A 12218-nucleotide genomic window follows, 5' to 3' on the forward strand; every position below is an offset into this window, starting at 1 on the left:
ATGATCACCCAAATCATACACTACACTCCAAAATACACCGTAGACATAAAACACACTGAGTATGACACTAACATTATATGACTTTAGTTAGCTGTAACTGCAGGATGTGGGATGATGCACACTTTTTCCTCTTTGGCATTTTCACCACAGTCACACACACACACATAGACACACACTGATTTGTTATTTTCCTGATTTGCTGCATTCGACAGAGATAAATGTAATAGATACGATGGTCTTCTGCAGAACAGTTTAAAACCTCTTGGGTGTGGGTTCTTAGCTACCTGCTGCCATCTACTGTTGGAAATGAAACTCTCACACATTTCTTGAGAAGATATCACCGCTATTAACTCTCCATCAACAACCTGATTCGCCCGTCAATGTGGATTTTGGTTTAGTATAGTTTCATTAAGGTGAATGGTATTTACTGTTGCAGTTAGTAACAAAGCAGAGGTAGAGCTGGTGCTGTCAGTAAAACCACTATTTATAGGTGAACTTGAATAAACTCATGCATTCATTCAGGGCTGCAGACTTTTGCCCCTAAATGGGAACATTTTGTCCCTAAAATTTTAGACAGTTCAAGTGAATTTTTCATCTACTTGCACATGTGCAACCAGTAAATTTGCAGGGTTTTTCTTTAAATTGTTATTTTTTTTAACACTGGTGAAATGTAGAAGGGAAGTATCTGGAATCTGTCATGACTGGACAGGTGGCAGCCCAACGTGTGTAAGGATCATGAATGAATATGAATATTTGGTTTGCAAGTCGATTTACAGTGTGCATTTTCTGCTTGTGCTCCTAAAATTTTAAGTTTGGGGTCACTGAGCTCCTATAGTATATATATAATAAATAAATAAAAGTTAGTCTGGAGCCCAGGCATTGCTTTATAATAACAGAAACTCACCTCGCAGCTGAACTCCATGTCTGACTCCATGGTGCAGATCCTCACGTTGAAGTTCTTGGCTTGTTTTCTCCTCAGGGAGGTCAGTCCCATCTTCGCCGCTAAGGCACTTGCCATGGTGAATAGCTATTAATAAACTTAACTACTCAGTTCATTCAAAGTTAAGTTAAGTTAATTCCTCCAAATTATTAAGCACACCAGAGAGGCATCACATCCTTTGTTTTCGTTGCTGGAAACTATAGGTGAGTCATTGGGCATAGTTGTCAAAACAGAGGCGCAGATGTGCATGTGATTAGTGTCCAGCTGAATGATATCCTTTAGCCCCGATCAGATATCGATGGATAGGTGCTTATAAGTGAGTTTTAATCGAAGTTCATCAATAAAACTTTAACTAACATTTAATTTATTTATGAAACTGGGCTTTGTGACAGTTTTCTGTTATTTCACGTTATGCTGCCAGACAGTTAAAAGTTTACAAACACAACACAAGCTAATGTGTTGCTGCTAACCTGTAGTTAACGCTCTGTTACATAGAAACTAAGTTAAACATATCAGATATAAGCCCTAAACTCGAGCTTAATTTATACGTATCTTTATTGTGAAGTCCGTTGTTGTCTATAGCTGTGCGTCCGACGAATTATTGGTCCAACAAATCTCTTCTTCAGAGTTTAAAAACACTCATGTTGTGGCATGGACATTGACTGAAACTGAAGCTTTGGCTAACTGCTGCTAGCCGTTTGTTAGCCATCCATCTAAACAAGGCAATGCTGCGTTCATGGGCGGTCCGGAATTTGTACAATTACACCGTAAAGCACACCAAAACAGTAGCTACACACGGGCATAGTTTGACAGTTAAGCACTGTATTAAGATAGATAAGCTGCGGAGAGCTTCAGTTATATTGAGATTTTATGGTTTGTGATATTTTCCTCACTTTATTAAACATTGACACAATCCAGTTGGTGATTACTGATTACGAAAAGGCAAACATACCCTGCTTGCATAGGAAATTCTAGGTTCCCATGGCAACTGCTGTTTGTTTATTTTTTTATTTTTTGATATTTTGAATACCAAATGCCAGTTTGTACAGCTTTTCTCTCTCCCACCAAAAAAGATAATGTCTGTTGAGAAGAAATCTGATTTTAGATGCAACCATTGTGGGTCAACAAATAAATGAAATGAATAAAACTTGACGTTATTTTATTTTATTTTTACTACTGAAGAACATTGAGTACATTCAACATTATAAATCCATTTTGTTTTGTATTTAAAAATTAATAATAAAGCAAGTATGGAAAATTCTGCTGATCCTGAAGGCAACAAATCTTCCCCCTAGCAGTTGAGCGAACGGCCAATCGCAGGGCTCTACACCTCGCAAGCCCCGCCCCCCGCCCGGCCCCCTGCGCCATAAAGGGGCGGCCCCTGAGCAATGAGGTAATCGGGGTAAACAGTAAAGATGGCGACGTCTGTAGCCGGAGAGGGGCAGTCCAGTCTAAATGGGATTATTTCCGACCTCCAGACCAAAAAGCTGACCGACCTGCCGTCCGAGTTGCTCGAACACATCCTGTGCTTCCCCGTCCTGCAACACGTTGACATTTGTAACGTTTCCTGCTGCTGCAAGCGGCTACACGACGTCTGCCATGGAAGAGGCAAGGTCTGGGGACACCAGTACAAACTCAGGTGCTATGATTTTCTTTATTATTATTATTTAATTTTTTGATGGTGTTTCTTCGAGAGTTGTCGCTTCCTCCACTATCAACCGAATCGATCTGCCTTTTCCTCCCTAAAATTAGCCTTGTGCATAAGCCTTAAATCGCTTGTTGTGCACTTTAAAGGTCGGCTCGTGTGCTGCGATCTCACACAGGCAGCTGTCAACCATTGACATCCTGCTGATGCACCAAATCCATCTTTGCGCCAGGCCAGTGGCAAACTGCTACTCCGAAGACAACTACAGCGCTTTTAAATCTAAATAGAAGTAATGCAAATGTCATTTTAAACGTAGCTTTACCCAGAGCAGCCGAAAATTAAACTGTATGACCTTGAATGTTGCATGTAGCCTGTGACATGCAGGAGAGTGCAGCTCCTGCCAAAAGCTAAGCCCTCCTCCTGTCTGACTTGGCTTTGGGCTGTGAGTTACTCTGTTAGTTGCTTTTCCACTTGCAAAGATAAAACCACGTCTGCAGCTGTTTCTTTTTGCAGATATACTGTGTACTGCTTGAGGCAAAAGCCTGCTAAACTAATTCTGAGCAGGGGCCAGAAGTGTTAGTGAAATAACAATTGTTCTTCCTCCATCAACAGATGGCCAAGACTGCAGAGGTTTTACCGTCAGAATGAGAGCTGTGACTGGCTCCGGGAATACAAAACACGTCATCGAGTCGGTATACAAATAAGGAGGACGGTGGAATCAATCTCAAAGAGATTCTTCACAGAAGTCGTGAGTAATCCGCTTGTAATCAAGAATACATCATCATCATCATCATCGAAGTTATGCTTATGTTGTTACATCAGATCTGGTTTCAGCCGCATCGTTTGCATAAAAGTCACCCCCACTGTGAATTGGCTGGCCTCTTGTGAGTGTAGGCCGCATCATGTTTGTGCAAAAAAAATGTGAGCTTTCTATTTTCCCACAACTAACCCAGAGATCTGTAACCCAGCCTTGCGTTGGCCAGGTGCTGGGAGACAGCTTTGCAGAGATTGAGTCACTCGGGATGCCAGAGCACTTTTGCGAGGACGAGCTCCTCTTCATCCTCAACACCGACAAGAGGTGAGAGGCACAGCTCGCGTGCAGTAAAAACCCTCCAAATACTTACTGTACCACACTCTGCATTTTGCAATCATTAATGGGTTTGGGTGTTGTTGATCTTTTTAATCCTCCTGTGATTATGAAAGGCTTTTGTGTGTCGCACGCCACTAATGTGCCTCTGTTGTTCTAATCTCCACCCATCGTTAGGAAAAGCTTGACATTGAAGTACTATGCAAAGAAAATCCTATACTTCCTGAGACAACAGAACATCCTGAGGAGCCTGAAGACGTTCTTGGAGCAGCCTGCAGATCAGCAATCATCTCTAGAGGGTGAGGCGTCATACAGACTCCTGTTATAATACAATAACATGATCTTATCATCTTTAATTTTTACCGCTTAATTTTATTCCTTAGTTACTTGCACTTGGTTTATTGTATTTGATTTAAATGTTCATTTTTACTATATTTTTGGACTTTTATGCGACAAATAAATGTTCATTATTATAATGTTTGTTGGGAAAAAGAGCTTTTGTTTTCCAGCTTTTTCTCTGTGTGCATGAAGCAGCCCCACCTAATGCATTTCACCCTCTACCCCACTAGGTGCTGTGCTAGTGGATCAGTATTGTAACCCGCTGGCTGATGTAACACTGGACAGCATATCGGCCCAAGTGGATGAGATCACAGAAAAAGTGAAGAAGATGCTGAGGATCAAGAACCCCTCCCACCCCAGCCTGCGCATCGCTCAAGGTGAGAATCGGAAGATGAAGAATGAATGCCTTCTGAGACTGGAATTGTTTTCTATTTCTGTCCTCATGTTTAGCTGTTTCCTCTCTCTAAAATGTATTCACACTAACGCATTTAAAAAATCAACATCAGTAAATCAATGCTGTCAGTAAATCCATATTTTCCTCTCAGCCAAGTGCTTATGAAGTGTAATTTCTTGTGATGTGCTGCAGGCAACTGTTTGGTGGTAGAGGACTTTGATCTGCAGAGGCAGGTGGTGTGCGCCCTAAACTCTGTCCTGTACGAGCAACTTCAGTACAAAGGCAACGAGTTTGACTACTACAACCCGCTCAACTCCTACATCCACCAGGTAGACCCTCTGCAAAATATGTCAATTTGAGTGTAAGCCTCAACTTTTTTTTTTTTTTTTCATCTAACCGACTTCCCCTCTCTGGATCTGTGTTTAGGTGCTAATACGCCATACGGGCATTCCCATAAGCCTCTCTGTTCTCTACCTGACGTTGGCCCGGAAGCTGGGCGTTCAACTGGAACCTGTCAACTTTCCTAATCACTTCCTGCTGCGATGGTGCCAAAAACCAAGAGGGTAGGCTACACGTTGACTTTAAATATCCCCAAAAATTACTGTTAAAGGGATATTTCAACATTTTGGCAAATTTGCCCATTGCCATAATCCCTATAGTTTTAGGAGTAGGTTTATTGTCGGTGCAAGCTGTTTCTAGATCGGCGGAGCAGAGCCGCGAGCTGCTCAGCTAACGCAACGGAGGCTCATGGGATTTCTACGTTTCCCTCATCAAACTCATCAAATACACAATCCAACAACTCCAAAACTCTCTGGTGGACAAGTTGTGACCTGCACATTCACCACGCTATGAAATAAACATGTATTATGTAGCATTTTGACACATGAAGCAAATATTCTAAGCTACTTTCACTTTTGAAGTCATTCTGCCAAGTCTTAGGTGACTTGTGTGAATCGTTCAGATCCGAAGAGTTTTTGTTTTTGGGAGGGGGGGGGGGGGGGGGGGGGGTCTCAGCGTCTCAGCTGGGGGGGGGGGGGGGGGGGTCTCAGCTGGGGTCAGTAAAATGTTTTTCTAACAGGCTGACAGTGACAATCACGTGAAACTGAGGCGAACTCATTCATGGTTGTCTCTGGTTATAGCACATTATATAGGCCTATATGTCCATTACACACTTTTAGGCCTTAAAATGTCTTAAATTTGTTGAATTATTGTGTTCAAGACTTAAATAAGACAGCTCTTAAATTTTCGTATGCCCACCATGGGCGAGCATTTCGCTCGCATTTGCCCCTAAAAAAAAAAAAAACATGTGTGAACCAGGAAAATCACAAAAAAGAAAGAGCACAACCTGCGATTGGTCAAAAACTACAAATCCCACAATCCTCTGGCCTCAACAATAACAGTAGTTAGTGTAAGTAAGGGAGAGTGGAGCTGTCGGTGAAAAGAGGAAACAACGCCACGTCTGGTCCTGTTCTATGTTGTTCGTTCACACCGTCACCGTTTATTCGTTACGTCCGCGGTGTAAAAGGCCGTGACGCAAAGACGCGATTAGGCGCGAGACGCGGTAGACGCGACTTTTTTTTTTGCGACGCAATACACCCTATTCTTTTATGGCGACGGGACCCTCGCGTCTTCGTCTATTTCATCGTGTTTGGTGGGAAGACCCAAAGGGGCTTCCCACTCAAACACGAGGAACGCTTTTTTTTCGCGCGAGCTTTTACGCGCAACCAAACGCGAGATACGCGAGATAAGCGAATTAGCGCTCGTTTTCACTCGTTTCAAAAAAAATTCACGAGCCCGCCTATTTTCACTACAACAATTTTTTTTTTTTTTTTTCAAAGGAGGTTAAATCGAAAGCAACTGGACTTAGTTATTTACTTATTATAACTAAGTCCAGTTGCTTTCGATTTAACCTCCTTTGGAAAAAAAAGTCTAGGAAGACGTTTCACCTCTCATCCAAGAGGCTTCATCAGTTCATGTAGCATCTGACCAGGCTGGGACTGGTCCAACTATCTGGTGTGGAGACTCAGTATAAGTCCAGTTGCTTTCGATTTAACCTCCTTTGAAATACTATGACCTGGACAAATGAGAATATGCACAGGCCTACAACAACATTTCTGCTCTCACCAACCATGGTAACGACGCACAGTATACTGTTATGAGACACATCATGCATCCCAACTGTCTTTTTTTTAGAGGATTTTTTTTTTTTTTTTTTTACCAAGAATGCGCCCAAAAAAAATCATGATCCAGGGGCCAAAATTCGAAACAAATATATATATATTTTTAATCATAATTCTCATTATTCTCCTGATGTCGGTTTAATGTAAACAGATTGCGCTGATATGCGTCATGTGACAGCGGGGCAGAGCTGCAGCTGCTGTGCTGTGATGGACCTGATCAGACTGGTGGTGGTCCACAGTCAATCAGTCCCAGAGCCTTCCTATTCACCTCCAATGTAGACGCGACGTGCGCGCTCGGTACCCAAAGCGGCGCGTATCCGCGTGCATTCGGTGCGACGGCGCCGCCGTTTTTCCCCCGTGCATGTCCGTTGCTGTGTCAGGCAGGTGTCTCCCACGGAGCTCTGCCCCGTTTCAGAGGTGAAGGAGAGACGTCGCCTCCGCGATGTAGAATGTGTTCAATTAAAGTGAAACTAACACATTATATCGGCCTATATGTCCATTACACACTGAATGGGATGTTAAATCCCATGTCTTTATTTCTTCAGTTTATTTTAATAGTAATAATTATGACTAACATTCAGTGAAGACCTAAAAATCAGTATCTCCAAAATTGAAATATTGCAATGGTTTTTATTTTTTTAAAGCATTTTTAATATAGAAATGTTGGCCTTCTGAAAACTGTCCATCTATATGCGCTCAATACTTGGTTGGGGTTGAACTACTGGAAATAGACTTTTCTGTGATATTGTTAATGGTGAGCCCCCCCCCCCCCCCCCCCCCCACGACAATTCCTCTCTTTTTTGGTCCTGACCCGTTTGCATCCCTGAATGTAGTTCCGGTTACGTATTTACCTCGAAAACAACTTGTTACGTTACATTCCGTTATTATCTCATAGCGTGGTGAATGTGCAGGTCACAACTTGTCCATGAGAGCGTTTTGGAGTTGTTGGATTGTGAATTTGATGAGTTTGATGAGGGAAAGCCCAGAAATACCACACACTGTGCAAAGCTCACGTCTCTGCCCCACCGATCTCAAAACAGCTTGCACTGACAATTAAAGGTAATGAACCTACTCCTAACACTATAGGGATTATGGCATTAGGCGGATTTGCCAAAATGTTGAAATATCCCTTTAACATTGCTATTCAATTGACAGTTTTTCTACAGTTACATTATAAAGTAGTAGTAGTATGCATAAAGGAAGTTTAGAGATAATGACTTACTGTTGTGCTTTCATGAGTCATTACACATTACATTGTGTCCATAGGAAATGCAACACTGAGGGATACTTTTAACTTCCTGTTGGGGGTGTGTTTTGTTCATGCTCTGTCAACGTATCAGTTTTCATCTTTATCAAATACTAGTTCCCAAAGTCAACAGTGGACCTTTGTACTAAACTACAGTTAATGCCACACTACAAACATTATATTGCTACCATACCACTGAGAACTTAAAAACTTCCATTCTTATTTTATTGTTTGATTAAGTTTTCTAATAGAAAAATATTGTCACATCCTGCAGGAGCGAGGACATCTATGACTTTGTCTACATCGATGCCTTCGGTAAAGGCAAGCAGCTGACAGCCAAGGAGTGCGAGTACCTGATTGGCCACCAGGTGACGGCAGATTACTACAGCGCCATCAGCACTACGGAGGTGCTGCTCAGGATGGTGGGAAACCTGCTCAACATCGGCAAGAGAGGGTGAGAGAGGCTCAACTACCTGTCACCTGTTGCTACTGACTCTCCTCCCCTGGAGACAGGAGTGAGGGACGATGGAGGACTGATGGATGGGACATGGACAGGCTGATAATGATTGTTGTATCACACCACATTTTAGATGTACCACCCAAGAGAGCCACTTTGATTCCCGAGTAATATTTTAATTAAGTCTTATCCTGTCATCTGACAAGACTAAATGAAGCACCACGTGATTACATTAGATTACATTTGATTGGCTGCTAAGATTAAATGAAGAAGTGAATGCAAAGTTGTGGTTTTTAATTACATTTCCTGCCCTGCGTTGGTTTCTGTCAGGGAGGGCAACGAGAAGTCCTACCAGCTGCTGAGAGACTCTCTGGATCTCTACCTCACTATCAACCCAGACAACGTCCAGTACCTGCTGCTGCAGGCGCGCCTCTACTTCCACCTGGGCATCTGGCCAGAAAAGGTCAGGACACACAGTCTGCTGTTGAGAAGAAATCAGATTTTAGATCAATCATTGATGGAGTGTCATTAAAGTGAAACTCCACTGGGGTTCTGTCTTGTCAGAGTTGTTTCTTAAAGAGGAAGTATGCAGGATTTGTAGCTTAACTGTGCTACATTTTTACCTCAATTTAACAACTTTGGAGTAATTGTGATGGTTAAATATGTCTTAACTTGTTACCGGGAGAATGGAGGCTCTCTGTTTTCCACATGTGTGTCACTTATTGCGTCTCTTGGCTGAAAACCAACCTTGCAAGATCAGAGCTGCCGCCCCAGTGTCCCAGTTCTCTTCTCACGGCACCGCAATCTCTTGTTAATGACAGATTAAACTACACAAAAATACACATCGTAACTTCATATATGATATATAAAGTTATCTACCGCTCTATTGATTGATTTCTCGCCAGTTTCGTTGTAAACACATGCACATGGCCAGGAGGAGGGTTAGCAACACAGCAGGAAAGTGGCCTGACTTGCATAGTTCCTCTTTAATATTGAGACAAACTGTAACAAGGTGCCTGTTGCATAGGATAACTGCACTCTAGAGGTTGCATTTTTCATCTAACCAAACTGTCCATTGCTGTTCGTCCTCTGTCCCAGGTGCTGGACATCCTGCAGCATATTCAGGCGCTGGATCCATCCCAGCACGGGGCGGTGGGTTACCTGGTGCAGCACACGCTGGAGCACATCCAGCACAAGAAACATCCTGTGACACCCGAGGTGAAGCAGCGTAGCGCTCCAGAACACCTGGAGGTCCAGTATTCGGTCGGCCTCATCATGAAACACAAGAGGTGGGTCTCACCATGACGCAGTCCAACAGTGCTCCTCTCCTGCAGATTTGTTGTATTGCATCACTGGAGCACGTCTGCTCTTTCCCACCTCCTCCACCAGGTCGGGGTATAACTGTGTGATCTACGGCTGGGACCCTAAATGCACCATGAGCCAGGAGTGGATCACCACCATGAGGGTCCACCAGCTGTCCAGCGGGGCCAACCAACCTTTCTACAACGTGCTCGTACAGGATGGAACGTGCCGCTACGCAGCACAGGGTATGGATCATACACACCAGTTGGATGGCTTAACACCTTTTAATAATGTATTTCTCATAAATGCATTTGGGAAATAACTCCAGGCATCAGCTTGTAATAAATCAAAGGAAATGGCCAGTGAGAGAAAAATACATTATGTTTTGTCAATATCACTATTGATTCTCTTTACTCTTGCTCTAAGGAGGTATTTCACTAAGATTTGATAATCTTGCTGGTTATTTGGGATAAAATTGTAACCAATCAATGCAGCATCTCAGTGTCTTATTGAATATTTATACCACTTCAATTGGCAGGAATTGGAGTATAAACAAACTGACGTCTATTAAAGATGGATTCATGCAACTGATGGTTGAAATGACAAGTGGAAGTAATTACTCAAATCTTCAGGCTCTCAACTCTATATGGACTTTTACATGAGCAAATTAAGCCAATCTACTCTAACTGTGGGTGGGACTACTACATCACTGTCATGTGTATAATGTGCTAGTTGTAAATGAGAAGGTTCAGTGTTGGACAGATCTTCCTGTTAGGAGATGAGCTTCATTGGATTTTGCAGCTTCTTCTTGCGCTTGAAGCAAAATCATCTCTGTAACATTAAATAATGTTATATTAGTAGAATAATATGTTGATCTAGATGTATTCCCTGTTGATCCATTTTAATTAATTCAGTATAATTGAAACAAACTGGTTACAGGTAAACTCTTTAGTGTTACTGCATCTCCCTTACGTTTTAAGTACACGTTCACTTCAGAAAGCCCCCAGGCTGACTCATACTGTATATCCCCCTGTGGTTACCTGCTCACTCTGCTGATACACAGCCGTTACACAGCTTTCATTGTTTGTCAGTGTCGTCTCTTCTCTCTCCACCACTTTGACAGGCTGCCATACAGTCACTCTGGAGGAACTGATGCCATCAAGTTGCCAGAATAAATCACATTTGATATTTTGTTGATCAGCTAAATATTTGAGACGATCAGTCTGACTTGGTTTTATTTTTATGTTAATAATAGTTTGGACTGTTTTGTATGAATTTTCCCTTTCTCTTCCATTTACGTTGACTTGTATTCATCATTTCTTATCAGCATGTTACACTTTTCTGTTGTTCTTCAGAAAACCTGGAGCCCCACTCGGCCCCGCTGGAGATCGGCCACCCGGAGGTGGGACGCTACTTCTCCGAGTTCGCCGACACCCACTACGTTGCCAACGAAGAACTGCAGACACGATACCCAGAGGACATGAGTGAAACCCTGGGCACAGTGCAGGAGCTCTATCACAGACTGACGCCTGGCTCTGGGAACCAAGCGCAGGCTCCTGCCTCAGACCAAAACAACCACCAAGCCATGGCCATGTAGCAAAGCAGCTGTGTTCGACGACACGCTGCCGACCCAGGCTTATCGATTACTGGTCGCCCATTCTCAATTTACAATCCACTCCAAAATACAGTATTTACCTGAAAATAAAATGAGTGCCACAGTCAGGTTTTCACATCTGGAAAAAATCTGTGAAATGACCAAAGACCGGAAACACACAAGCAAGACTGTTACTGTTGCTGCTCCGAATATCACAGTGCATTTGTTAAGAAAACAAAGTTCACACTAAAGTGATCGTAGCCTCGATGATTGTTATTATCAGGACGCATTTCTCACAACGTGAAGACGCCATAATCCATAAGGAAAAAGGACAACAAGCTTGAGGTAAACGGTTAAAGTGGATGTGTAAATTCAGGATGGGTTTCCAGTTGCTGTAAATCTACCTTTACCTAAAACCAAGGAATGCTCCTTTACTCAGAGTCCCATTCCAGCCCCCCCTCCTCTCCTCTCTCCTCCCTGCACCCAGCACCAGTCAAACAAGCCCCGAGCATATAACCTAAACCTTCCAGTTACAGTGCCACAGGAACTATTATAAAGAAAATACTTTGTAAATTGACTTTTACTTTTAATTCCCCATCTTTTAACCAAGTTTCATGCACTTATGAAAGTTTAACTTTCACATTTCTAGAGTATGTTTTGTTTTTTTTCTGTACATTTACAAGTGAAACATGTAGGATGTCACAGCTCGTCATTGTGGTTGAGCTGAGCTGTCAGAGTAAAAAACAAAACAGGAACCAACCACTGACTTGAAACAGAGCTTTGAGGAAATAAGAAAAAATAATAAAAGCGTTTCAAGTTTTACTAGCTTCTCTCTGATTCATTTTACTGAACTTTATCAATGAAACTGCGCAGAACTAACTGACCACGATCAGGCTCCTCAGCAGGTCATAAACCCACACAGGCTGAATGGATTTAGGACCTTGAGGATGTCGGCTGTAGTTTCTCAGGACGCCGCCAGCAGTCTACACTACTGTTGCATTGACCTCCCGACAGCAGCGCGATTAAAAAGCAGC

General features: G+C 42.7%; 2 protein-coding genes across 4 annotated transcripts in view; one reads left to right on the forward strand and one right to left on the reverse strand.

Moving 5' to 3' along the window:
• Positions 1-1614, reverse strand: part of nf2a (NF2, moesin-ezrin-radixin like (MERLIN) tumor suppressor a) — a 35743-nt gene extending 34129 nt beyond the window's left edge. The window contains exon 1 of the mRNA XM_083979243.1: positions 905-1614. Coding sequence (XP_083835369.1) covers positions 905-1018 — 114 coding nt within the window. The 5' untranslated portion in view covers positions 1019-1614. The remainder of the gene's footprint in view (positions 1-904) is intronic.
• Positions 1615-2345: 731 nt separating this feature from the next.
• fbxo21 (F-box protein 21) lies at positions 2346-11963 on the forward strand. Of its 3 annotated transcripts, none has more exons than XM_083978752.1 (12): positions 2346-2579; positions 3198-3333; positions 3539-3663; positions 3850-3971; positions 4242-4388; positions 4598-4734; positions 4832-4968; positions 8106-8285; positions 8619-8751; positions 9387-9577; positions 9678-9835; positions 10946-11963. In XM_083978752.1, the coding sequence occupies exons 1-12, from the start codon at positions 2356-2358 to the stop codon at positions 11185-11187; spliced, it is 1932 nt and encodes a 643-aa protein (XP_083834878.1). In that variant the 5' UTR covers positions 2346-2355; the 3' UTR covers positions 11188-11963. The 3 variants fall into 3 exon arrangements, with proteins under 3 accessions (XP_083834878.1, XP_083834879.1, XP_083834880.1); XM_083978753.1 differs by having other exon boundaries at positions 3554-3663; XM_083978754.1 differs by having other exon boundaries at positions 3569-3663.
• Positions 11964-12218: the final 255 nt, after the last annotated feature.

The sequence above is a fragment of the Trachurus trachurus genome (genome assembly GCF_905171665.1).
Source record: "Trachurus trachurus genome assembly, chromosome: 9".
In the NCBI taxonomy this organism is placed as follows: Eukaryota; Metazoa; Chordata; class Actinopteri; order Carangiformes; family Carangidae; genus Trachurus; species Trachurus trachurus.

What these genes read in the sequence shown, in the direction of transcription:
- fbxo21 (XM_083978752.1), top strand. Translation starts at nt 2,356, where the DNA reads ATGGCGACGTCTGTAGCCGGAGAGGGGCAGTCCAGTCTAAATGGGATT. An exon ending in TCAACTCCTACATCCACCAG is followed by an intron (nt 4,735 to 4,831) that starts GTAGACCCTCTG and finishes ATCTGTGTTTAG; the next exon opens with GTGCTAATACGCCATACGGG. An exon ending in TGGGCATCTGGCCAGAAAAG is followed by an intron (nt 8,752 to 9,386) that starts GTCAGGACACAC and finishes CCTCTGTCCCAG; the next exon opens with GTGCTGGACATCCTGCAGCA.